This window comes from Ursus americanus, chromosome 1, assembly GCF_024610735.1.
Source record: "Ursus americanus isolate L20-20 chromosome 1, mUrsAme1.1.p, whole genome shotgun sequence".
Lineage (NCBI taxonomy): Eukaryota > Metazoa > Chordata > Mammalia > Carnivora > Ursidae > Ursus > Ursus americanus.
In genome coordinates this window covers 94,426,893-94,452,477 of record NC_142127.1, presented here as the reverse complement: position 1 = coordinate 94,452,477, position 25,585 = coordinate 94,426,893, and the positions used below count along the sequence as shown (strand labels likewise).

At 42.5% G+C, this 25,585-nt stretch overlaps 1 protein-coding gene across 4 annotated transcripts in view; it reads left to right on the top strand.

Annotated features, from left to right (window-relative positions):
• DOCK10 (dedicator of cytokinesis 10) overlaps positions 1-25,585 on the top strand; it is a 260,353-nt gene that overhangs the window by 185,652 nt on the left and 49,116 nt on the right. For all 4 annotated transcript variants that reach the window (XM_045775338.2, XM_087863926.1, XM_045775336.2 and 1 more), the window contains exons 18-28: positions 378-443; positions 2,135-2,227; positions 6,052-6,175; positions 6,368-6,489; positions 6,866-6,952; positions 9,873-9,965; positions 10,402-10,520; positions 12,225-12,294; positions 15,636-15,749; positions 18,165-18,236; positions 24,321-24,467. In XM_045775338.2, coding sequence (XP_045631294.1) covers positions 378-443; positions 2,135-2,227; positions 6,052-6,175; positions 6,368-6,489; positions 6,866-6,952; positions 9,873-9,965; positions 10,402-10,520; positions 12,225-12,294; positions 15,636-15,749; positions 18,165-18,236; positions 24,321-24,467 — 1,107 coding nt within the window. The remainder of the gene's footprint in view (positions 1-377; positions 444-2,134; positions 2,228-6,051; positions 6,176-6,367; positions 6,490-6,865; positions 6,953-9,872; positions 9,966-10,401; positions 10,521-12,224; positions 12,295-15,635; positions 15,750-18,164; positions 18,237-24,320; positions 24,468-25,585) is intronic.

Genomic DNA, 25,585 nt, shown 5'->3' with positions numbered 1-25,585 from the left:
GTGCTTAATAAGGAGCAGTGATGAGTTTCACCTTAAAAGTGTTTAAAGATACATAATTTTATAACATATTAACAATCCTTTCTAAAATCAGCCCTAAATTATTTTGTTCTCGACTTCTTTTTTTGTAGTTTCTTAAGATACTCTGAAAATAGCATATCTGCTTCCTTTTGATGTGAGTTTTTTCTTCCCTTTTAAATAATATCTCCAAGTCCTTCTGCTATTTCTGAGCACTGTGGTTATATCATAAGAAAGGGTTGGGTATTCTACATTTTTCAGATTTAATTAGAAGCTACTTATTTTAGACACTCGGATTTTTTTTTTTTTTGGTGTTATTTAACAAGAAATTACAATTTCCATTTTCCCCTCTGTAATTTCAGGCTCGAAATATAACCGTGTGCATTGAATTCAAAAATTCTGACGAAGAAGGTGCCAAGCCCGTGAAGGTGAGCCAAGTCCACAAGGGGATACGGACACCCAGGGGGAAAGCAGGTGCATAGGTTCTCCTCACCACCAAGGAGCTTTTTATTTGACTGTGATTGGAAGAGCAGCAAGTCAATACATTTGCGTTAGATTTCCTAAAATGCACCTGATTAAATAGCCATCATTAACTGGATCTATTAGAAATGCCAGTCTCATAGCTCTGCTTAGCTTTACGTGACTTGGAAAAAAGGAAACCACTCTAGTGTGAAATGAATGCAAAGATTCCCCTCTGCAAGCCTGCCCTTTTCAAAGAGCCCGCCTCCAGCATACTTGATTTAAAATGCCACATCCCAGCCGGCCTGGGCCTTCGTGCGGCCGGTGCCGAAGGGCTGCAGCATACTGGCCCAGTGGCTAGGGCCGCAGACCCATGGGATGCTCACGTCCATGGAAGGAGCATGTGGCCCGCTGCCCGAGGAGGGGGGAGATGGCTCCGGGAAGTCGGTCCCTGTCGTGATCACATGATTTAATAAAACCCATAAGACTACAAGGTTTGTATGAACTGTGCTTTTTAATCTCCAAAAGTGCTACTGGATGTCATTTTCCAGAGTTCATCTCTGATACAGACTGTTTTTATTTTAGAGACTTCAAACCACATAAAGTAACCCCTAAAGAGAGAGGGAAATTGTTTTTAGTGGCCTGTGGCCTGATCTTCCCCCTTGTCAATGAATCAGAGGGATGGAATAGTAAAGGACAGAGCCCATTTCTGACCAACCCCCACCATTATCTGAGATAATCTTTTAAAGCACTCTGTCAGGTACCAGTCGTGTTCTCTGTACCAAGAAGGTTCGTAGCGTGATTCAGAAGAAGGAGAATCAGTCTGAGTGAATGAGTCATGCAGGGGAGAAAGAGTTCTTTGAAATAGTCTTGAGCCGCTATCAGTCTCCACAGGTTCCAAGTTCTACAGTAACGCCAGTTAACATCAGGAGAGAAAAATTAAAGCAAAATGGAATTTTCAAACAAACAAAGGCAATGACCAGACGGCAAGCACAGCAGTCACGCTAGTGCAGTGTTTATGGGGAAAATTCTAGCAAAGAGGAATAATAGCAGGTGTATGGGTCTCCTATGTCATTGCCTTCTAAAGGATCATGCAGAGATACAACAGACTCCAGAAGAGGAAACCTGAGCCTTGGGCTAAGGGAACTTTGAAGCTGCGTGCCTGGGAAGTACCATATGACATCCCCTGGCTTGACTAGGGCGAGGATAGAATAGTAATGCAATATGGTGGAGCCTGGAACCAGCCCTATCCTTCTAGCTCAGCATTCTTGGTTGGGAGCTGGCATGTCAAGGGCTGGGGTCCAACCAAACCTTGTGGTCACCCACGACTGATTGCCTCTAAACCAACTCTAAACCAGAGCTGGATACCATGGGCCCCTTCAAGAAGCCACCTTTCAGGAATCAGAATTGAACAATTTAGCTCTTATCTCCTGGTAATCAAAAGCTGGGAAACGAACTGATTCAGATCAGTGTAACAGCTACATGGTGAATTAAAGCCTTCAGATTTTCTTCGGCAGCACCCTGGTATATGAAATACAGGGCAGCAGGTGAAAGAAGTTCAAGGTTAATTAGATGTCAATTAAGCCTGTGACTGACTTGTTTTGTGCTCGGAGTTGATTTCAGACACTCACAATCATTCAACTCATAACTTTTTAAACAGTGTATTTATGGAAAACCTGGAGGGCCTCTCTTCACCTCAGCTGCCCACACAGCAGTTCTGCACCATTCCCAGAATCCGGATTTCTCTGATGAGGTAAGGGCCAGGCCTCCACTGCCCCCCAGGAGCTCCTAAAAAGATGGGTGAGTGGGTCAGGTAATGCACAAAGATAAACACTCTCTCTAGACCACATCTCAGACTGAGAGCATGCCTTGGCTGACATTTACAGAAGTGAAATTTAGAAAGCATATTGACAGTTGCTCCAAGAGTTATGCTGCAAATCCGAATGTTTTAGCACAGGATCACCCTTCAAAAATACGATGTTTTTATGGTATCGTTCTTTTCAAGTGAGAATAGTTTTTTTTCTTTTATTTCACTAGTCAAAATAATAAAGATAGTGTTAGGTAGCTTTACCAAGCAATAGCTGCATTTCATGTCATAATGGAAAGAACATAGGAATAGACAGAGTGTGAGCCAATGCTACGGCTTATGACTTAGGTGAACTTTAGTGATCTTGGATCCCATCATCTCTGAATGTGGCGTGGAACAAGACCTGCCCTGACCAACTCCTGAGATTCTCTTATTATATGCCAGGCCCCTTGTTACACTCCATATATGCATCATCTCAATCCCCACAGGGTTCTCCAGAGAAACAGAGCCAATAGGGGGAGATACGTACATACGGATGGGTAGATTTATTATGAGATACTGGCTCACGTCATTATGGAGACAAGAAGTCCATGATCTTCCATCTGCAAGCCTGAGACCCGGGAAAGCCAGCGGTATTGTTCGAAGGCCTGAGAGTCAGTGAGGCTGTGATGTAGATTCCAGTTCTGGTCTGAAGGCCTGAGAACAAGGGGCAGACAGAAAAGATCAACGTTCTAGTTCGAGTAATCAGGCAGAGAGAGAATCCAGCCTTCTGCCTTTCTGTTCTCTTCAGGCCCTCATCAGATTGGATGATGAGCACCCATGCTGGGGAGGGCCTTCTGCTTCATTCAGTCCTCAAATTCAAATGCTAATCTCTTGAGAAACATCCTGACAGGCACATCCAGAAGTAATGTTCAGCTGGCTATTTGAGCATTCCACTAGCCCCAGTCAAACTGACATGAACTTAGCCTTCCTGTTTCACGGATAAGGAAACTGGGACTCAGAGAAGTAATTTTGCCAAGGGCACACCACTAATAAGGAATAATCAGAATTCAGACCAGGCCACGTGACTCCGGAGCCTCAAGCTTTAGCACTCTGCTCTGAGACGTGTGAAAAAACCAATCGGGCCAATGGTAAATTACTCTCCAGGTGTCAGCTTGTGTTATAGATTCAGACAAACAAGCCTTAGGGATTTAATTTCATTTCTGACCACAACGCAAAGGTCTGAACTAATGCAACCTGCTGATAAGGTGTCTGGCATTAAAAATATCACATCTTTCCATGAGTCTCCTACAGCTGCTATGGGAAACCACCACAGTTTAGTGGCTTAGAAAAGCCCATGTTCATTATCTTATAGTTCTGGAGGTCATAACTCTGAAATGGGTCCCTCAGGGCTGAAATCAAGGTGTCAGCAGACCTGCATTCCTTCTGGAGGTTTAAGGGGAGACTCCTCACCTCGCCCTTTCCAGCTTCTAGAGGCTTCCGCAGGCCTTGGCTGGTGACCCTCTTCCAGAAGTTTCCTCACTCTGACCTCCGCTTCCCTTCTTGCATCTCTGACTGTGACTTTCCTCTGATAAGAAATTTGTGATTACAGTGGGCGCCCATGGTAATCCAACATAATCTTTCCATTTTAAAATCCTTAATTTCATCACTTTTGCAATTCCCTTTTACCCTGTTCACAGATTCTGGAGATTAGGGCAGGGAGGACATCTTCGTGAGGCTATCATTCTGCCTACCACACCTTATTCCACATCAATCGTTTTAAAACTAATTAAAGGAGCTCCGTGAAACCACAGACCTCCCTTGACCTTATCTCCCTCCTCCACATCTGTTTAATGCTCTTAAACTTTGTTCCCTATAAATTCAGGACAGAAGATGAAAACAAAAAAAAAAAAAGGTAAAAGGCTATCACCATGTTATAGAATATTTATGACCCCTTGGAAAAGCCCCTCTGAAAGATGAATTCGCTATAGACATAGAAGACTTTTTTTTTTTTTAAGATATTCTCACTGTTAACCCTGGCTTTTAATCTCTCTTGCTCGCATGTGTTTCCTGGAATTCTTACAAAAGCCATGCACTAGTCCACAGGAGAACATGTATATAATAAAAGCTCAGTGAACTCTGCAGTACAGACTCAAAAGTTAAGGTTACATCAATTGCAAAAATTAATACAAATTCTTTGAAGGCGCTGTTATAATGTAAATATTTGCAGTATTTAAGTGAAGGATGTTTGCGTTCATAGTTAACTGGAATTCTGGAGAACGTATTGCATTCCCATATGCTCTTTTTGTTGGCTAAAAAAGCAAAAACAAAATTTCTTTCTGGTACATGGCTAATTATTCTATATTCTTAAATGTACATCGGCCTTTGTTACCAGGTTAGCAGACTGGTATGTAAAGAATGTGTAAGCTTGTAAACCATTCTAATTGAAACGTTCTCCAAGTTTACCAGTCAGCACCCGGAATCACCCAGAAGGCTTGTTACAACACAGATGACGGTAACCCGCCGCAGATTTTTGGATTCCGTATGTCTGAAATGGGGCCTGAAAATTGGCACGATATGTGTTAGAACAAGTTTCCAGACGATGCTGATGCTGCTGTTCCAGGCATACCATTTTGAAAATCAATGGAATAAATCCTTTCCTGAACACTGTGAAAATAGGTGCTAGACAGGTAGATGCACAGAGTCTAGTAAAGAAGCTGGAAGATGATTTGCGTGGTTTTCCAACCCCTCATTGCATGACCATTCTGGAAACCACCTAGCTGCTGATATTGAGTGAATGCCGCTTACCTGCACGGGATCCTGGGATTCCAGCAGGAAGTAGTTATAAAAACATGGTTTCTCGTCCTGGAAGATTCTATTACTGACTAGACCGCAAACTCCTAGTGAGTCAAAGCCCTGTACCATCTCTCACCTCTTTATCATCCTACTTCACAACGTATGTTTCGGAGGTTTGGAAACTGGAGAGCACTATAAAATAGAGATGGTGTCAGAACATTTCTTTTTTAAGAATATGGAGTAGGCTCCTCATTACGTCTATTTTTAACATATATCAACTTAATGTTTTGTATTTATTCGGAAGCATTCTTTATGTAGCTACAACATGGCGTCCTCACAAAACAGCTCATTACCTGGCTACCACAATAACACATTTCATCTATTTTTTTGCTATTTTTAAAAAGGGATTGATTCCGTGCTTATGTTACATAGTTCCCTGCGGCCATGTTTCTCAACACGGTGCCTATGAGTCGCCTGGGAATCACATTAAAATGCAGATTCCATTTGCACGCGTCTGGGGCAGTGTCCAAGATGGTGCATTTGTGATGAGCTCCCAAGCAATGCTCGTGCACTGGCCGATGCACACACGCAAGGGCTCAGTTCCCTCAGCGTGTGTTCCTTGCTGATAGGTTCTTCCATTTGTGCCTATTTACACCCTACAGTTGGTCTCTGTGTGTGTAAGTGTGTGTGTGTGTGTGTGTGTGTGTGTTTAATCCATTCTCCACTAGCATACATTATCAAATGACAAATACCAGGCATTCCCAATTATCATCACCCACCACAATAAAACTATCAGCCCCTTGACACATGACTGCCAGCAGGACGGATATTCATGGAGAGTGAAATCGGTGCTTCTAACACATTATAACCATGAAACGTGGTGCTTGGTTTCAGTGAAAGAATTTTTAGAAGGCCAAGGCGCCTATGCTTTTTGTCTTACCCTAACCCAGGGCAAATGAGTTTCATCCCAGTCCGGCTCTTCTCTCTCCTTGCAGGTGAAAATCGAGCTACCGACACAGCTCCATGAGAAGCACCATATTTTGTTTTCTTTTTATCACGTCACTTGTGACATAAATGCCAAGGCTAATGCCAAGAAAAAGGAGACGCTGGAAACATCAGGTACTGACAGGACGCGATCGGAGACAGCGTTACGTGTCATCTGTGTGACTTGAACTGGAGAGTATTTTAAAGCTCCCATGTATTAAATTTTTTTAGTGAGGTTTGCTATTCGTAAGTGACAAATAACTTTGGTTTTACTCCTCACCACGGACGTTTGTACTCAGGTTTTCTCTTTGTTCTCCCTTTGCACAGTTGGCTATGCTTGGCTTCCCCTGTTGAAACAGGATCAGATGGCTTCTCAAGAATACAATATCCCAATAGCAACAAGCCTGCCTCCTAATTATTTAAGCTTTCAAGACGCTGCAAGTGGAAAGGTATGGAGTGATGTATAATTTAAGAGAAAAAAAATGCGTGAGCTAAATGGCATGAGGTTATCTTCTGTCTGCTATTTAAATGAACCCAGGGACTGTAGTCTATGCCTCCATTGTAGTGAAGAGTTGTGGACCTACAATGTTTCAAAGGTCTTGTTGCGTTAATGGCTGGTAGAAATGATCCATTGGAATGGCCCCCTGATATCACCTTGGTCCCCCTCACCAAAATTGCCAGATGTCTTTGCATTTTCTTCTATTTTGCATCTCTAGAGTCATGGAAGGGGAATGGATCAGGATGGCAAGTTAACATACGCTAAATAACCTGTTTATTTGCTTTTCTCCAACGGCCACAGTGACAGTAACACGCTCTTTTTTACAGCATGGTGGGAGTGACATTAAGTGGGTCGACGGTGGCAAACCACTCTTCAAAGTATCGACGTTTGTGGTATCCACAGTGAACACTCAGGTGAGCGCGTGTCCTGAAATCTCGGCATCTGCTCTGATGCAGAGAATCGTCAGGGGTTCTTGTATTTAGAGGAGGGGACTCACCATTTCCCAAGTTGTCAGAGGAGCAGGGGACTGAGAACTGCAAAGGAAGAATGGCTGCAGCCTAACGTTATGCCCCTGCCAGGAGACATAGAATGCCCCAGCCCTTCAGCCCTGGGGCCATAACACTGCGGCCTAGAATACCCGACGTGCATGTTTCAGGATGACGCCCCCCTGGAAATATGGTTTGCTTCCACGGACAACACCCAAGTGTTAAAAATGGGAAAGGTCAACATGAAAGCCTTTGGATCGTTACCTCAAAACTAAATCTGAGGGCGCCTGGCTGGCTCAGTCTGTCAAACGTCTGCCTTCGGCTCAGGTCATGATCCCAGAGTCCTGGGATCAAGTCCCGCTTCATGCTCCCTGGTCAGTGGGAGCCTGCCTCTCCCTCTCCCTCTGCCTGCCGCTCCCCCTGCTTGTGCTCTCGCTCGCTCTCTGTCAAATAAATAAATAGAATCTTAAAAAAAAAAAAAAAAAAAAAAAAAAACTAACTCTGATTCCCAGTGCCTACCGGGTGATGCTGATGGGCAGGCCATGAGGTCGCAGAACTGCGCTGGAAAGCCTTCTAGGCCAAGTTCTTTCTCAGTATCCTGCAGAAGTTATCTCACCCCTGCGGCCTTAATTTGTCATCAGAAAAACGGTGACAATAAAATCTGCCTAAGGTTGTGGGAAGGATCAAAATGAGAAACCGCATGTGAAAACATCTCAGAAACTGCAAAATGCTGTACAAATGTTATCACTGCCATTGCTAAATTACCACGGACCCAGCCCTTGCACTGCGAGACAGCTGATTTTACCAGTATGAGGACTTTCGTGATACCAATTATAAAGTACAAAGCAAACCATTAAGCACACAAACTATGTATTTCTCCTTTCTTAAATTCAGTGGGTTACTAATACTCGCTTGCTAAGAGGAATGAGATCATCTAGGTTTCCCATATATATTGGGTCAGAATTTTTCTCGGTAGCCTCTGGTGCCTCAAGCCAAATTGAGGCCTCTTCCCCAGTCCTCTACCCGATCTCCTCAAGTCCCATAAGATGGTCCTTCCCCACCCAGTTCTGTCTTCATATACCTCAGAATATCAACCTGTGTCCTCACACGTCCAGCTGCTTTCTTCTCAACAGCCCTCTCTGACATCACCGCTCACCTTTCTCTGCATCCATTGCCACCGCCCACATGCTCCTCGCCCTGGCGGGACACATTCGTCCTTCATCAAGCCTAGTATTTACCTCAGTGATCAAACACCCAGGCCCTCCCTCGCACCGTGTCCTCCATCTGCTTAGCTTCCCCTTCCGACACTCAGTCCTCCTGTCAGGAAGGCTATCTCTCTCTCTCTTCCTCCCCTCCCCATGTTAGACTGGTCAGCTCCCACCCATCCTTCAGACGTTGCCTCAAATGTCACTTTCTCAAAGAAGCCTCTCCTATTCCCTGACCCTTCAGACATGATGTGTCATCTGGTGCACTCACATGGCACCCTGCTTTTCTGGGAAGCACTTACCTGTGATCAAGAAGGTATGTGTTGACATGGCAGTATGGTGCCTGTCTCCCTGGCATCATGGAAGGACCACAGAGGAAGGGACTGGGTTTTCCTGGGCCTCCACACTGTCCTCCTGCCTGACAAAGACCTGACACATAGTCAGTTTTCAACGAATAATTGTCAAATAGATGAATAAATGAAATGAAACTGAAAATATCAAACACACACACACACCTCGGAACTGAGGAAAACCCAAATCTCAGATGTCCTTCGAGAATCAACACATTCCAGAGAAATATCCAGAATGTGTATTCTCACTAGAAGTCTGTGTCTCACTTTCTGATGATATGACTCTGACCCTCAGCTCAGAACTTAGAGAATTTCTAAGGTGCCACCCTCTTGAGGAAATAGCATTGAAGGGCGTATTATTTGCTCAGGCTGCTGTAGCGAAATACTACAGACTGGGCAGCTAAAACAACAGAAATTTATGTTCTCACCCTTCTGGGGTCCAGAAGACCAATATCAAGGTGTCAACAGGGTTGGTTTCTTCTGAGGCCTCTCTTCTTGGCTTGTAGGTGGCCATCTTCTTGCTGGGTCCTCTTACAGTTTTCTCCTCTATGCCAGTACATGTCTGGTGTCTATCTCTGTGTCCAAATTTCCTCCTTTATTTTTTTTTAAGTAGGCTCCATTCCCAGCCTAGAGCCCAATGCGGGTCTTGAACTCGTGACCCTGAAATCAAGACCTGAGCTGAAATCAAGGGTCAGACGCTTAACCCACGGAGCCACCCAGGGGCCCCTAAATTTCCTCTTTTATGGAGGCATCAATCATTTTGGACTAGGTCCACCCTACTGTCTCATTTTAACATAATTATCTCTTTAAAGACCTTGTCTCTATATGGTTACATTCCGAGGTACCGGCAGTTAGGACTTCAACATACGGATTGCGGGAGGACACAATTCAACCCATAACAAATCAGTTTTATCTCATCAGGTTAATGAGAACTTCCTAATTTTTTACTAGCTCAGGCATTTTAAGGCTGAAAATATCCCTGTGTATATTAAGAGTACATTTTCTCATGTGTGTTAAGAAATATGTAAGAAAAATACATTAAAGTCTGTGGAAAAAACAGGAAGATGAAAGAAGGCAATTTTTTTTTTTAAGGGGGAGGAAAGAGCCAGAGGAAGTGCTTTTCCAGCCACTGTCATGTGGCCGAGAAGAAAAGCACACTTACAAAGCCATCACTTAACTCCTTGATAAGCACCTGCTCACCGAGGCATCTGTCCTCCAGAAATACCCTCCATCACCATAATTGCTATACAGCTTATGCGTCATCAGAAATAAACACTTTCTTTGCTGTTTCAGGATCCCCATGTGAATGCATTTTTCCGACAGTGCCAAAAAAGAGAGAAAGATATGTCTCAGTCACCTACCTCGAATTTCATCCGCTCTTGTAAGGTAACACAACATGCAAATAGTTTCCATGTCTCCAGGGCAGAAATGGGCAAAAGAGGCCTTGACAGTTTCCAAAGAGTAGCAAACTAAGAGCTAGTTACCATCGACGATTTTTAAATGCCGTATCAATTCAGAGAGCGCATGGTTATTTCTCAATTCCTAAACAGTTTCTGCCTGTGATTTACAAAACAAGCAAATGTCAGGTTTTTTTTCCAAAATCAAAATATTTGAAAATCAGAATCAATTGATTTCAAATTAGATAATTGCATATCGGATCCCTGCAACTATGTCCCCATACCGTGTGCCATGGTAAGGAGCAATGAAGAATAAAGCCAGATAAAGGTGGGCTAGGGTATTCATATTTGAGTTCTGAAACACATCAGCAGAACGTGCTTTTAATTTAATCGGTGCCCCTTTTTCTCCTACCAATTTTCCACAGAACTTACTGAATGTGGACAAGATCCACGCAATCATGAGTTTTCTGCCTATAATCTTGAATCAGCTCTTCAAGGTGCTGGTACAGAATGAAGAAGACGAAATAAGTACAACTGTGACCAGGTATCTCTCCTGCGGTCTTAGGAGAAGAGATCTGAGAGTCCGTGATTACACAAAATTGTGATGATAACCGAACAGCCCCTATTTGGGCAAGCTTGCATTTCACTTGACCACGTCTCAAATTTTAAGTACTTTTACACTCTTGAGTTCTTGCCTTCAAATCCGTTATTATCATTTAGATACAGCTCTAGACCAGTTTTTTAAAATTTTCTTGTTTTTTAATTAAGCTTTTTATTTTGAGATCATTATAGATTTGCATGCAGTCGTGAGAAATAATGCAGAGAGATCCCATGTTCCCTTCACCCAGTTTACCAATGGCAGCATCTTGCAAAACTATAGCTTCGTATCACTACCAGAATATTGAAATTGATAGAAACAGGATAGGGGACATTTCCATCACCACGGATGCCCTTTATACACACAGTGAGTTCCCTCTTGTCCCCAGCCCCCACCCCTTAGCCCTGGTAACGACTAGTCTGTTAAAATTTTAGATAGATAGACAGATAGACGATAGATAGATAGATAGATAGATAGATAGATAGATAGATAGATGATAGATAGGAAGGACATCTGGGTTTTTTCCAGTTTGCGGTAGATTTTAGGTGAACACAAGTTTTTATTTCTCTGAGATAAAAGCCTGATGCCACTGCTGGGTCATATGATAGTTGCATGTGCAGTTTTTAAGAAAATACTGATTTGTTTCCCAGAGTGGCTGTACCGCTCCACATTCACACTAGATTTTTTTTTTAATTTTTCTTTAATCGTCCTCTCTTTAAAATTGTCTATACTACATTCTTCCGACATTACTAATCCATCTAGTGACTTGATGATCCTAATTTCCTCTCTGTAGAGATACTGTTTTAAATTAAAGTATCATATATGTCTAATGTTCATTGTTTTAAAAAACGTATTAGTCACAGAATTCTGGGGAAAAAATTACTCTTGACATTGAAATGTGTCCAGAGCTTTCCAAACTCACAAGCATATTATTAACCTCTTTCAGAATGAGGGTCTTTAGCCTCGTTTTTAAAGTAAGGCCCTGAAGCTCTGGAAAATTGAAGTATGTCTAACAGTCCCACCGCAGCCAGTTCTGGACCCAGATTAAAAGTCCCCAACTGTGCCTTCAGTTGAGGCTCTTTGCAATGTGAATATACGGGTCTTCGTGAACAAGACTCCTAACTATGCTGAAATTTCAAGACATTCCAAACACAGCAGCCGTGGAGCGGCGGGAGGCCTTAATGTGAAAATAGTACCACCACTGTTACTAGAAACACTTCACCAGCTACGGAGGGAAATAAAAAACAAAACCCTGCATCTTAACCTAATTGCTTTTGACAGAAGCCCTCTTTAGGGCTTTTAGGACTATGATAATGAGAGGCTAAAAGTCTTAAATTTTAAGCAGGTACCAAAAATGATCTTTTTTCTAAGAAGACAGTGTCATCAAACATGCAAGCCGTAACAGTCTCCAGTGTGATTTTGCAGCCATAAGATATTCCTTGTACCTTAGTGTTTAGATATGTCAAGGCTGGAGATAGTTAACAGGTAATACGGATATTGGGGGATCAGAAGGGAGGGGGAGTCTGAAATTGGTTCATGCATTCATTCGGTACCTATTAAATACCCAGTTTACCAAACACTCCAGTGCTAAACCGAGTGGTATGTTCCTGCCTTCTCCAGAAAGGCCACTGAACAGTTTTGTTTTTCCAGGGTTCTGACCGACATTGTGGCCAAGTGCCATGAGGAGCAGCTGGACCACTCCGTCCAGTCGTACATTAAGGTATACAATCACCACCTGGACCTTGGGCATATCCCCTTGTGCTGTGTGGTTTGTCTCATTTCCTGTCTGCAATAAGTGGGACGTTTCTCCCTGTAGCTGGATGGGGCTCACGGTAATACCAAGCATTCCCCTTAGCTACTTAGAATTCCATCTCTTTGCATCGATGGTCCAGACGTGTTGTTTAAATGCATAATAACATGTACCTCTGCAAATGAATATTTATATGGAGAAAGAGCAAAGAAAGAGAAGAGAAAATGAAAGTATTGACCTTTCGAAGTCCACATTACAAATAAATGCAATTTCTGTGTAAAGTTACGGAATATTTTTCCTGTTGGTTTGTTGAATGCGCTGTGTTTCTTCTGTAATGTTTTCTTAGCTCTTTTTATTGTTTTCTCAGGCATTATTTCATTTTCCCAGTTACTGTATATTTGTACCTGCTTCTGGTATGTTAAGTCCTTTATCCTCGGGCATGATCCACAAGCCCATTCCATCCCTGTGCACTGCTCCTTCCAGCGTCCTTTGCCAAGTGTTCACTCGGACATGTTCATATTCTCATTTCCAGTTGGCCTGTGAATTAATGCCAGTGAACTTGTGATGATGTTTGCACATTAGAGTTCCTGCCTAAAAGTCATCTTCTTGAATGAAAAGAAAGAATCCATCCGGAGATAAATGAGAGTGCCTTATATTACTTTATAATGCATAGAGCAGCTCATTTTCTATTTTTTATGTATAGATTAAGCCTTTTTGAGACACAGAATTTTTTAATTGAAAGAATTTATTCCATTAATATATACGAATAGACATATACTCCAATGATTTAGATATTTAGAAAGGCGACTAGAGAAGAATTTGGGGTTTTTTGTGCTAGAAACGAATAAAAACAAAAAAGAAAACAAAACGTTCTATGAAATTTCATTCTGGAGTGAATCCCTCTGAGGGAGTTTTTACATTATAGTTTTATATCTACATAATTTCTACCTGCCTGAAATGTTAGGTATGTTCCCAAATACCCACGTTTAAGTGTGTGCCCTTCCTTAAAATAGCCCATATGCCAAAAATAGTTACTTCACAATAATTTCCCTGTGGTATAATCTTACCCAACAAGATCTACATTTCAGCTGCAGAAAGACAGTTGACCTACAAATGCTTGTTTAGTTTGCTCTCTGTTTAAGACAGAGTGGTAGCATACTTGAATCCAGCACTGATGAATTTACATTCAACAGAACCATCTATGGAACTTTCTTTCAATGCTTAACCCAAGTTTTCCATTTCAATCAACAAAGGGACTAAGAAGAAAACAATTCCCCAGTCCATATTATTACACAAAGCATCTTCATTTCAACACAAGTGCTTACCTTGTTCCAATAGGCTCATTGAAGATTGCATGAAGAATCCACTGATGCTGTGACTGTTTTTGTGACAGCCAAAGAAAGTTCCTTATGAGAACCTTAAATCAGCTGTCAGACTCATTCTGTGATGCTCTTGAAAAGGTGTATTGGAGTGCCTCCTGGTATGGTCTTTATTTCTAACCAGGATGTTTGAAATCTCCCGATGAGACCATTTGATTTTGCAATATAGGAGATTGCTTATTTAGTTTGCTTTGACGTGGGTGAAATCTAGAAGTATACACCTCAGTGAGATTTCAAGCTGATAACAATTCCCAAAGATATTTCATAAAAATGTTTTCGTATATCTAAAGTGGACACACCAAATGAATTTTACTCCAGAAAGCACACTAAACTAGCAAGTGGGAAATCAGGTTCTAGTCAAGGCCACAGAGTTAGCGTGAGCCATCAGCCTCTCTGGAACTCATTTTTCCTCCTCTGTGAAGTGAGAAGGAATGGACCTGATGAACACCTAGTGCTATGATTCTGTGATTGGACTCCTGTAGCACTACATGGTAGATAGCCTGACCCTGACCAATGAGTGATTTTTTTTATTCCCTGTGGGAAAAAGTATTTTCTAACATGTAGATAGATATTAAGCCCCATACCTAGGTGTATAATGAAAACTGATGGGCTGGTACCAATATATGCTTTGATGTCCTTGAAAGATGTGATATATTCAATGGAATTTATATATATTCAGAAGCAAACTAAACACCATTTCAAGTTCAGTGGTGCTAAATGCTGCTAACTCACCCCATTTACAATATCCAAAATGCACACCCACACCATGTCTTTTGCAAAGATGTGTGTCTCAAGTCAGTCTAATTAAATGCCGTGGTTTCCAGCAATTCGTGGCACTGACGTGTTCCAGTCAAAATTGTAAAATAAGAATATCTCAGAGCTAGTTATAATGCCGTTGGTGTTAAATAATTGTGCATGGGACTAGGTAGTTGGTGATGATATTACCCTCACATGAGTCATAGTTCCTGAGGAAAAGAAATCATATTACCCTTGATTTTGGCTAGATTCGGGCATCTCTTAGCTTTTTCTTTCTCCTCCGAGATGGTCTTGAAGAAGTCAGGCTCCATCACAGCAACTTAAGTGTCCGTGAGTTGCCAAGTTCAAAGAAATGATTACAGATCCAAATGTGAATGGGCCTCTCCTTTGAGTTTCTTGCCTGCCCTCACTCTTGATTATCGTGAAGTCTGAGTGGTGAAGATTATGAAGAAATGACCTTCCTTGAGGCAAACCCAAATCATAAGTAAAATAGTATAATCCAGGGATAAGCTTTTTATATTAAAATTATGTGCATAAATGGGTACTGATACCCTGAAAATCTATGAAGAAATACTGAAAATTAAAATGATTACATGCATTCAGAAATGCACACCAAAACCTGTTTTTTGAGAGAAAAAACAAAGTGAGCAGCATTTGTTATCTTACTGATGGCCAATGTTCATGAACCCTTTGATAGCTGTGTCTAAGCATGAGATGATAGAAACTGGGCATGTGGGGAGCTCACCTACTGGCCTCTGGAAGGCACCTGCTTCCCCACTTGGCTATTTGAGTGGGTGCTCTACCCTTTCAGGATGAAGAAATGCTACCATGCCACCTGTTACCAGTGGAAGGAAGGAGAAGGGGAAATGTGTCCTAAGTAGGTGGGTCAAAGCCCTCCATGTTTCCTTGAACCTGCTAAATTGCTCTCTGACTCTTTCTTTTGATTTCTACAAAAAGAGTTTCAAGGAGAGCTTAGGTGAGCCGAGTCCTCTCTGTGCAAAGCCCTGAATAGGAACAGTTGTGTACTACTCTTATCACTGGGCCTTCATTTATTTCATGACAAAATCTGGCATGAGCAGATAATTTTGAGATACGAGTTATTCATGTAACATAATTTTTGAGGCTTTGTTGTTTTTTTAAGTCTTTAACTTTTTTCACTTTTTGGATTTTCTTCAGTTCGTGTTCAAGACCACGGCATGCAAGGAGAGAACAATACATGAGGAACTGGCTAAAAATGTGACTGGTCTTTTGAAGTCAAATGACTCAACAACAGTAAAGCATGTCCTGAAGGTAAAGAATTTAAAACAGTCTTTCAGTTGCTAGCACGAGGGATCGCTGGATCTCACCCCCGGAAGGCAATAAGACTCATTGATTTCCATAGATCGTTTCTCTTATAGTTTGTAGCATAAGCGTCATAAACTATATTGAAACTGTAGTATATAAAAACATTAAGCAAAAGAGATCTGTGTCAAAAGAACAGAAGATATAGAATGGGCCCAAGTGGAGTCCTTTGGCCCACAGATTTAGTCCCTAATTAAATTAATTATCTATCATAACTTGAGAGATGGATGATTGATTAGTATGTAGCTGGAAAGAGGAGGGGGATCAATAAGTATCAACATGAGTTCCCTAAACTCAGATTATTCTAGGCCAAGCAGTTTGTTTAAATTAGTCTTATGAGTATATTCATTCTGTTCGTGCAACAAAGACGTTCCAAGTGCCCCCCATGGGATAGACCCCAACCTCAGCATTTGGCAGGCATAAGAGAATAGAATAAAGACCTCTGCCCTTGGGAAGCTTGCACTCTACTGGGGGATAAAAAAAATAAAATTAATTAAATTGTGTATTAGAAAATGAGAAGTGCTATGGGAAAAGAAAATGTTGAGCACTGCAGTAAGAGGAACTGGGAGCACTGGGAGTACAGAGTAAGGTGTGCAGTTTAAGTGGAATGGTCAGGATAGAGCTCTTGGAGAAGATAATACTTGAGCAAAAAATGCAAAGGAAGAGGGGGAGCTGGCCGTGTGGATGCTTGGAGAGCAGTAAAGGTAAAGGGGAGACGTGTATAAAAATCACAGGGTAGCAGCACGCCTGGGGTGCCAGAAGGACGGCAGAGAGGCCAGTGTGGCTGGAGCCAAGTTAGAGAAGAAGAGAGGAGGTGGGGTGACATGGGGGGTTGGTAGGCAGATAGCATAAGGCCTCGTGGGCCATTGCAAGGACTTTGGTGTCCACTCAGCAAAACTGAGAGCCGTTAGAGGGTTTTGAGCAGGGGAGTGACGTGAGATACCTGAGTTTAAAGGAGCACCCTGATGACTCTGTAGGGAACTGACTCCCGCAGGGTGAGGACAGTGTCACGGTTCGGGGGGGTGTGGTGATGCGTCAGGAGCTAGGAAGCAGTGGGATGTGGGAATACGAAAAAGGAATATGCGGGGCCTGCAGAGATTGGAAGGCAGGAGAGGAGTGGGGCTTCTGCTATCAGACACGAACTGAGGCGAAAGGCTTAATTTCCTTAGTCCTGGGGGATTCAAGGTAAAAGGCAGAGGCAGGCCTGAGTGCTAAGAGGTAGGGCGTGGTAAGTATCAGCTGCATTAAGAGACAAATGTGGGGACATTGGGCATAGGGTGAAAAAATATCATTCTGGACAAGATGGGGAAAGGGGATTTTAACAGTGTGCCTTGTATTGATTATTTCCAACAACACGAGTCCATTGCCAAGATCAAACAACCCCTTTGGTTAAGCGAGAGCTGCCTTGTTAGAACTCAGACCTCCTCTGCCCTCTGCCCCTCATCTCAGACAGACTTCTAAAATTAGGGCTGTGTACCCAGAAGTTCTTAGAGGCATAGTTTGTATCAGCTGAAACTGGATAGAACTCAAATGCCCATCCATGGTAGAGCACATCCATGAAGTGTGGTCATATATGGGATATGGTGAATTGTTACTGGACTCCCAGCTACGTGACTGAACAGAACTGAACCTCAGGACAGAATCTGTTGAATGAAAAAGCCAATCACAGGAGAATCCACATAGGATGATTCCATTTATACAGAGTTCAGCGGGCAGGCAAAAGTAAATATTACTTCCGTGGATGAAATTAGTAGCACAATTATGAAGTAAAGCAAGGGATGACTAGTACAGAATTCAAAATTGTGATCTGTGGTGGAGAAAATGGGAAGGGAAAAGGATCAAGGGGTGTATTCTTTAACTCTCCATAGACAATCTATACTTTCTGTGTCTGGGATAAGAATGACCCTTAGACCCAAGAAAGAGGGACCTTCATCCGGGGACATGTTTCTGTTTTTTCTAACTCCACCCCTCCCCATAGGAAGAGGTGGGAGAGGAGTCAAGAGAAATGCCCCTTGGGAGCCCTCTAGAAGGATACCCAGGAGACTCCCGCCCTAAGGGCTTACCAGCATATTCCTGGGCCCGCCGAGGCCTTTCCTAAGTCCATTCTTCAGAGAGGAAGTCGTGAGGCCTGAGTTCAACCCTAGACTGGAGGAAGCAGCAGTTTGCTGTGGGAGAGGAGCACTGGTCTGTGGAAAGCACTCATTTGCATGGGCCGGACAGTCATGAGTGTGCAGCTTGCTTGTGCATTTCAAAGAACACATTTTAAAATCAAGATTTTATAATATTACATGTTGTAAAGGACAAAATCATCATTATTTTGCTCTAACATAATAAATTTCTTATTGTCTTTTCTTTTTCTTATAGCACTCCTGGTTCTTTTTTGCAATTATCCTGAAATCAATGGCCCAGCACTTGATTGACACAAATAAAATTCAGGTAAGATCACGGGTGATACAGTATTATCCAACAATTATGCTGATGAATATGCTCTCATTAGTTCCATTTTTATTTACTTTGTAAACCTTAGCAATTTATGTTAATTGCTTTTTAAGTGCGAGAAATGATTGTGTGTGTCACTAAAGGTCCTTCAGAAGCAGATGCGAGGACAAAATTAGCAAAAAGATGAGAAGGAAGGACAAAAGGGACAGGAAAGTCTGACACCTGTGGAAGGAGATGGGGAAGAAAGGAAGGAAGGAAGGTTGGCCAGAAAGAGCTCTGCAGGGGCACCTGGGTGGCTCAGTCGTTAAGCGTCTGCCTTCGGCTCAGGGTGTGATCCCAGAGCCCTGGGATCGAGCCCCACACCGGGCTCCCTGCTCCTCTGAGAGCCTGCTTCCTCCTCTCCCACTCCCCCTGTTTGTGTTCCCTCTCTCGCTGGCTGTCTCTCTCTCTCTGTCAAATAAATAAATAAAATCCTTAAAAAAAGAAAAGGAAAGGAAAGGAAAGGAAAGGAAAGGAAAGGAAAGGAAAGGAAAGGAAAGGAAAGGAAAGGAAAGGAAAGAGCTCTGCAGTGAGAAGATTTTGGCTTGCCCAATGGGCAATCTGAGAGCAGAGAACGTTCATTAGGAGAGTCCTACATGGGGAGATGGTCTGGTTCTCATGTCTCTGCAAGCTCAGTTATTAACTTGGAACAGCCTCAGGAGAGTGTGGCCTGAACACTTGAGTGGATCCTGAAGGTTTAGCAACTATTTATGTTCTTCCCAGTAGATTTTGTCTTGAAGGGACATCTGAGCTGTGCACGTCCATGGCTGCCACAGTCCACGATTTGGACCACATGTCACATGTGTTCCTGACCCTGCTGTTCCACAGTTCCCGTGGGCCTCTCTTCCTGAAAGGAAATTGACAGGAGGGAGGCTAGTGGAGTTACGTGTAACTCCTGTCATGGCAGCATGTCTCGGGGCCCTACCTGATCTCATCGTCTCCCTCCTCTGCTGTCCATTTTTGATTCCTCTCACCCTCAGCCAGCAGTTCTGAAGATCTTGGCGCCTCACCACACTGGGGTGCGACCCAGGCCTCAATCAGAGTGGTCCAGAGTGGTCTCAGCCTCTGGTAATCACATTCTGCTCAGACCATTCGTAGTTACAGTTGGGTAAGGAGGACCAAGGAAGACGCAAGTGGATTGACCACCTGAGTTCCACATAGATTTCTCTGTACTCCCAGAGTGGGTAAGACCCAGGGGAAACCTCGGACTCTCCCCCTCTGCCACCAAGAGAGTAAATCAGAATATTGCTTGGGGTGGAGATGATGGTGAATAGTGATATCATCTTCATTTACACTCTTGGTCAGGAAGGGGTAGTGTCGGACACTTCCACTTGGCCTTTTACACGAGGAAAGCTCCATAGGCCAAGCATCCAGTGTAAGGTAACCCTAAATGCTAATTATGTCAATGCGTAATGTATAATTATACATTTGCACCAGGTAAATGACTGTTGGGTGTATCTCTGAAACCAGCAGACCCAGTATTAACAGAATTTTAGTCAGGACTCTTTTCTTGCTCCCTGCAAGTTCCCACTCTAACAGGACGGATATGATGATTCTTTTGGCCTTCAGATGTCAATATCAACTCAGATCTTGTGTTTAATAGTGCTTGAAATATAGGAGTAATCCCCTCTCCCCAGTGGCGTCACCTGAGTAAATGTCTGTAGAGTCCTTTGCAGAAGGACTGACAGAATCATTACAGGATATTCGTACTAAAGTATCGCAGGGGGCGTTTTTTAGAGTCTCTGTCTCTGCTTCAATCAGTGTGTACCAGATCTGAAAAATGACTCAGGTCCAGGAACAGAGAAAGTCATCGTGAAAATTTTGGAGCAAACATCCTCATCTTCTAGTAGTCCATCCTTGCCTTCTTGGTGGATTAAGCACTGTCATTGCTGGTTGCTGTCTGTTTTTCCCATAAGGACCCCACGTATTACTAACAGGCTCTACAAGTCCCTGAGAGTCTAGCCCCCTTGGCTGCCCTTCAGCCTTTCCATATGTTATGATAATCACAGCCCTCTGGCTCCTGGAGGTTAAGTACCATCACATGGCCTCTGTTATTTTGCTGAACATCACCTTCAAAGCTGTGAGTGAGCCAGCACTGTGCCTGTCTCACCTGCAGACATGAGACCACTGAACTCCTTAGGGATGTTGGTCCCAGAACCTTCTTGATGGCCTTGGTGTGGATGGTGTGTCTTCTGCACCTTCCTGTAGAATTTCATCCTCCAGTGGGTCTTCTGATCTCAACAAATGCATTCCTACATATCCACTGTCCTCTGCCTCTTTATTCCTTCCTCTGTCATCTGCCGGGGCACCTCTAGCGTTCTTGTTTTCCTTTGCTTACAATGTGCTGTCTCCAGCGTTCTAAGAGCCATCCTAACAGTGAACAAGATTGTTTCATCCCAAGTCCTGATAAAGTGCCCCCATGTCAATGAGTTTTAACTTACTCACTCTTCTTTCTGACCCCCTCGATCAAACACATTTAACACCCAATCTCAAAGGTACTCCCATGGCTCCTGCTTGGAGTGGGCCAGCTAACTCTTACAGCTCCTTGGGTATACTCCCTATCTTATTTTATTAGGCACAGCAGGTTCATAGCTGGGCTAAGCTGGACCTCAACTTCAGTTATTGGCCTGAGCTCCGGGGCAAGGAGAGGGACATCTCCCGAAGGATTTGCCTACTGCCTTGCAGGGAAAGGTTTTTGCAGGGTGAAATGTGAGGAATGTGAGGAATAGGGCACTTCTACCAGTGCTGAGGGCTCAGGGAAGTGTGCAGAGCCACCATGGTGACTTCATCCACCCAGATGTCCCCAGCCATGCCTCCACACCACAGGTCTCTCCAGCCGTGGCTTGACCCAAGCATAACAGATCTGCCTTGGCTGGACATTTAATCATCTCCGGGGCATCCTAACTTAGCTCTTAGGTCTTATATTTGCTTTTCAGCTGTGTCTGCTCTCCCTCTTCCATAGATAAAAACCTCCTGTCTGGAAGGAAGAGAAAATCTAATGTGAAGATAAGAATGTTTCCTATCTCTCTGTTTTTAAGCTGTGTTGGAGTTAGGACACTTCACTGCTCTAATCCTTGCCCTACCACTAACCTGTTAGATGATGAAAAAGACATTTAATATCTCAGAGCCTGTTTTCTTATCTGTAAAAAGAACAGGGTTGGACTCAAACCCTTTCATTACCACCAGTAACTATCTGCTCAAATAGGTCACAGATGCCCTTGTGAATGGTTAAGAATAAAGGAACTCATCATGGGCAACATCGTTGTGTCTAACCATTTATCTTCACTGATTCCAGTTGCCTTCTCTCTGTCCCCTTCAGGGGCAACCCCATCCTCCAGTTTTCTTCCAGAGGCCCATCACCCTCCAGTTTTCTAACCATCTAACCATCTCCATGCATCACAGTAGGAAAGACCTGACACCATCATTTGACTCAAAAGCATTCACAATAAACACCTCTCAAGCTATCTGCATTTTCTCTTCTTTTTTTTTTTTTTTTTCAGTTGTGAAGTGAATGGCTTTCCCCACCATTAAAACAGTTTTTGTCATCACGGAGTGGGGGAGATTTGAGGAGATCAGGAAAGATATCTGGTTAAGTCCCCTGGGAGGCGGATAGCACCTCACATGACCCCTGCTGTCTTAGCCAAGGCGAGTTTCTGTTTACTAGGAACTGCTGGATGCCTTCTCTGCACTCATCTCTAGTAGCAAAAGGTTCATTGTACAGGCTAACCTTTTATTTCCCATCAGCCTCTTGTTCCTAAAAAATTGCCAAATACCTGACATCAGCCCATGCATTCTGTGCCTGCTCCTGGCGACATATGTGGTACGATAGCCCAGATTCTCCCAACTAGTTCTCGAGCCTTTGCTTGAGATTAGACTATGCCAGCCCCTTGCCCCCTTTTCCCCCATGTCCTGAGACAGAAATCCACAATCCCAGGGCACCTGGGTGGCACAGCGGTTAAGCGTCTGCCTTCGGCTCAGGGCGTGATCCCGGCATTATGGGATCGAGCCCCACATCAGGCTCCTCCGCTATGAGCCTGCTTCTTCCTCTCCCACTCCCCCTGCTTGTGTTCCCTCTCTCACTGGCTGTCTCTATCTCTGTCGAATAAATAAATAAAATCTTTAAAAAAAAAAAAAAAAAGAAATCCACAATCCCTGGAGCAGAAATTCTCCCACCTTGAGCCTTTGGAATATGCTTCTGGAGAACAGATAAAAATACTACTCATGTATTTACCAGTCAGAGCATCTTTGGGTTAAGAGTAGGAGTAGGCCACAAGGGGAGTTTGAGAAGAGGACAAAAAGAGAGAGAAACAGAGGGAATATCAAAGCCCAAGGTGTCAACACGTGCCATGGTGTGAAGAAAATGTCGGTGCTGGTCATTTCCGATGCCTTAGAGGATCAACAAAAGGAAAAGAGGAAATCTACAAATGTGCTTCGATTATTTCAAAAGTGAATGTTGCTTTCATGTAGGTGAATTGTTTACCCTTATTTCCCAACATCTATGGAGCAGAATGAAAAGTGATGCATGTGATTAAATCATTTAGGTTTATTTGCTGTTAATTTAATTTAATTTCCACAGTGAGTGTTAAGTATCACGGAGGGTAACCATAATACCCCAAAATATCTATATAGCAGTGTCCTGGTAACTTGACTTAAAAAGAAAAATCCCGTACACAGAAGCACCTGAGGGCCTGGACTTAGTTAAAAAAAAAAAAAAAGAAAGAAAGAAAGAAAGAAAAAAAAAAAAAAGAAAAGAAAAGAAAAGAAAAAAGAAAAGAAAAGAAAAATCCAGCGCTAGCCCACAGCAGCATCCCATGGTTGAACCGCTGTTTGTTCTAAGTGATTCCTGTAACTTCCTCCTCCATGATTTTTATTCTGGTAGCATGGAAGGCTGGGTGTGGAGAATTTTAGAATTATATAGTTCAGTCGATCTCTAAATTTTGTGTTTCTATCTATAGCGAAAATGTGAGTCTAATTTTAAAGCCAACTTGTAAAGATGAATCAATCTTGCCTATCTCGTGCGAAGGTCCGTGTCAATTCACGAACTACAGATAGATGGGGAAAACTTAGCTGCTTGAAACTTTCCCCTCCTGTGCGGGAGGTCCAACAGGAGGAGAAGATTCCTGGACCTGAGGGTGGTCTTTGGGGACCCAGAGAGTTTAAGTCCATGTATGTACTGGTGGCACGTCTCTTGACTGTGAGGTCCCAGTGGCACCTGCTGCGGCATATGCTGGGGCTGTGAAGTTCGGATCCACTTGTACAAACTTGTAGCTACAAGATGAATAAGGGCTGAGGATCTTATGTAAAACACGGTAATTACAGCTAATAACAGTGTGTCGTGTGATTGAAACTTGCTAACGGAGTAAAACTTAAGTGTTCTCACACAAAAAAATGAAGATAAATATGTGGGATGATGGATTTGTTAATTAACTAGATGGCAGGAATCTTTCATAACATATACGTGTATCAAAATACCACCATGAACACTTTAACTATCTTAGAGTTTTATATGTCAATTATACCTCAATAAGGTTGAAATAAATTTTTCAGAAAATTCTACCCGGCACTTACTAGAAAACATTTCAAAGCAACATCTGCACTCACTCAGTTATTCATTCACTGAACTCTTGTAGTTGGGGGATGTCCAGTCCTGAAAAATCAAAATAATTAATTTTAAATTAAATAGAGAATTATGTGTTAATATAAATCTAGAACAATATTCATTATAATTATTTTCTAAGAGGGAACGGGGGGGAATTAAGATGTGAGAGGTTTCTACACTGAATAGTTTGCAATTAGTATGTATTTTACTTTTTATTGAAAAAGTGAAACGATCATTGGCCCAAATAGAAGGAAACATGAAATGAAAATGGTGGAAATCATGATCTTGACATTTAAAGGGTTTCTATTTTATTATCGCTTTCAGGTTTCCAAAAGGACTCTTTCTGTTTGATGATGTACAAATGAAGTCTTTCAGTTTCTTATGTTTCCAGGCTTAGGATGTCACATGCCACATTATAAAGCAATGATCCGTTCTTTCCTTAGCTTTCTCGGGCTCAAAGATTTCCTGAATCTTACCAGAATGAGTTGGACAATCTTGTCATGGTCCTATGCGATCACGTGATTTGGAAATACAAGGATGCCCTTGAAGAAACAAGAAGGGCAAATCACAGTGTTGCCAGATTTCTTAAGGTACAGTTCTACACATTTGCAGTTCTGTGCAAGCCTTCATGATCTTGGATGGGAGCTACCCTACGTGTTAATCTATTTGTGATAAAGAGTCAAGGCTAGCACTCTTAGGTGAATACTGCTATCGATGCATCATACCTTTTAATGTTGTGCTCCAATTTGGAGGCACATAGAACAAAAACCGAGTTTTAGTAAAAGTATCCATTTGACTCTTGTCAAATCATAGTATTTCTAAACATTCTTAAAGAGAAAAACGAGATTTTTAAAGGAAAAGCTGCCCTGTAGCATATGGTCTTGGGCATTTCTGCCCTTGCAGTGGCGTTCTGGATTGGCTGTAGCCCCAACAATGATGTCAAGTAGCCATTTGGGGAACTTTGGGTAACTTGGCATTTTTGTTGTGTTACCTCCAGTTTCTTTTTCACAAGACGAAAATATTGTGCACTAATCACATTTTTAACACAATCAATTCAAGTATTGAGAACTGCTTACTAAACTCGATATATGTACACACACATATATATAGTATCATAGTTATGTTTCTTTGGATTACAGATGGACTTGAGGAGAAAAAATATGTTTAGTCAAAAAAAAAAAAAAAAACCAAAGCTAATGTAGAATGATGGTATATCATTTAACAGATAATGCATCCAACTAGAAAGGGGCGCCTGGGTGGCTCAGTCTGTTAAAGGCCTGCCTTCGGTTCAGGTCCTGATCCTAGGGTCCTGGGATCAAACCCTCCGTCAGGAGCCTGCATCTCCCTCTCCCTCTCTCTCTGCCCCTCCCCGCCCTTGCTCGTGCTCCTTCTCTCGCTCTGCTCTCTCTTTAATAAATAAAATCTTTAAAAATATATATATCCAACTTGAAAGATAATGGTTTTCAAATCTTCAAAAAAAAATACATCCAACTAGAAAGATGATGTTTGTCTTCTCTTCCTTCTTTTGCCCGATAATTGATTATTGTAACCTGGTGAATCCACTGCTCTTGTATCTTTATGATACACACCAGAACATACTGGGTAAGTGTAAGAATTTATAAATAAATACTAACTCTATAAAGAAAGCTAAGAGGCCATGGAGGTACATATAAAATTATCCCAAATTATATTTGGTGAGTTTTAATCC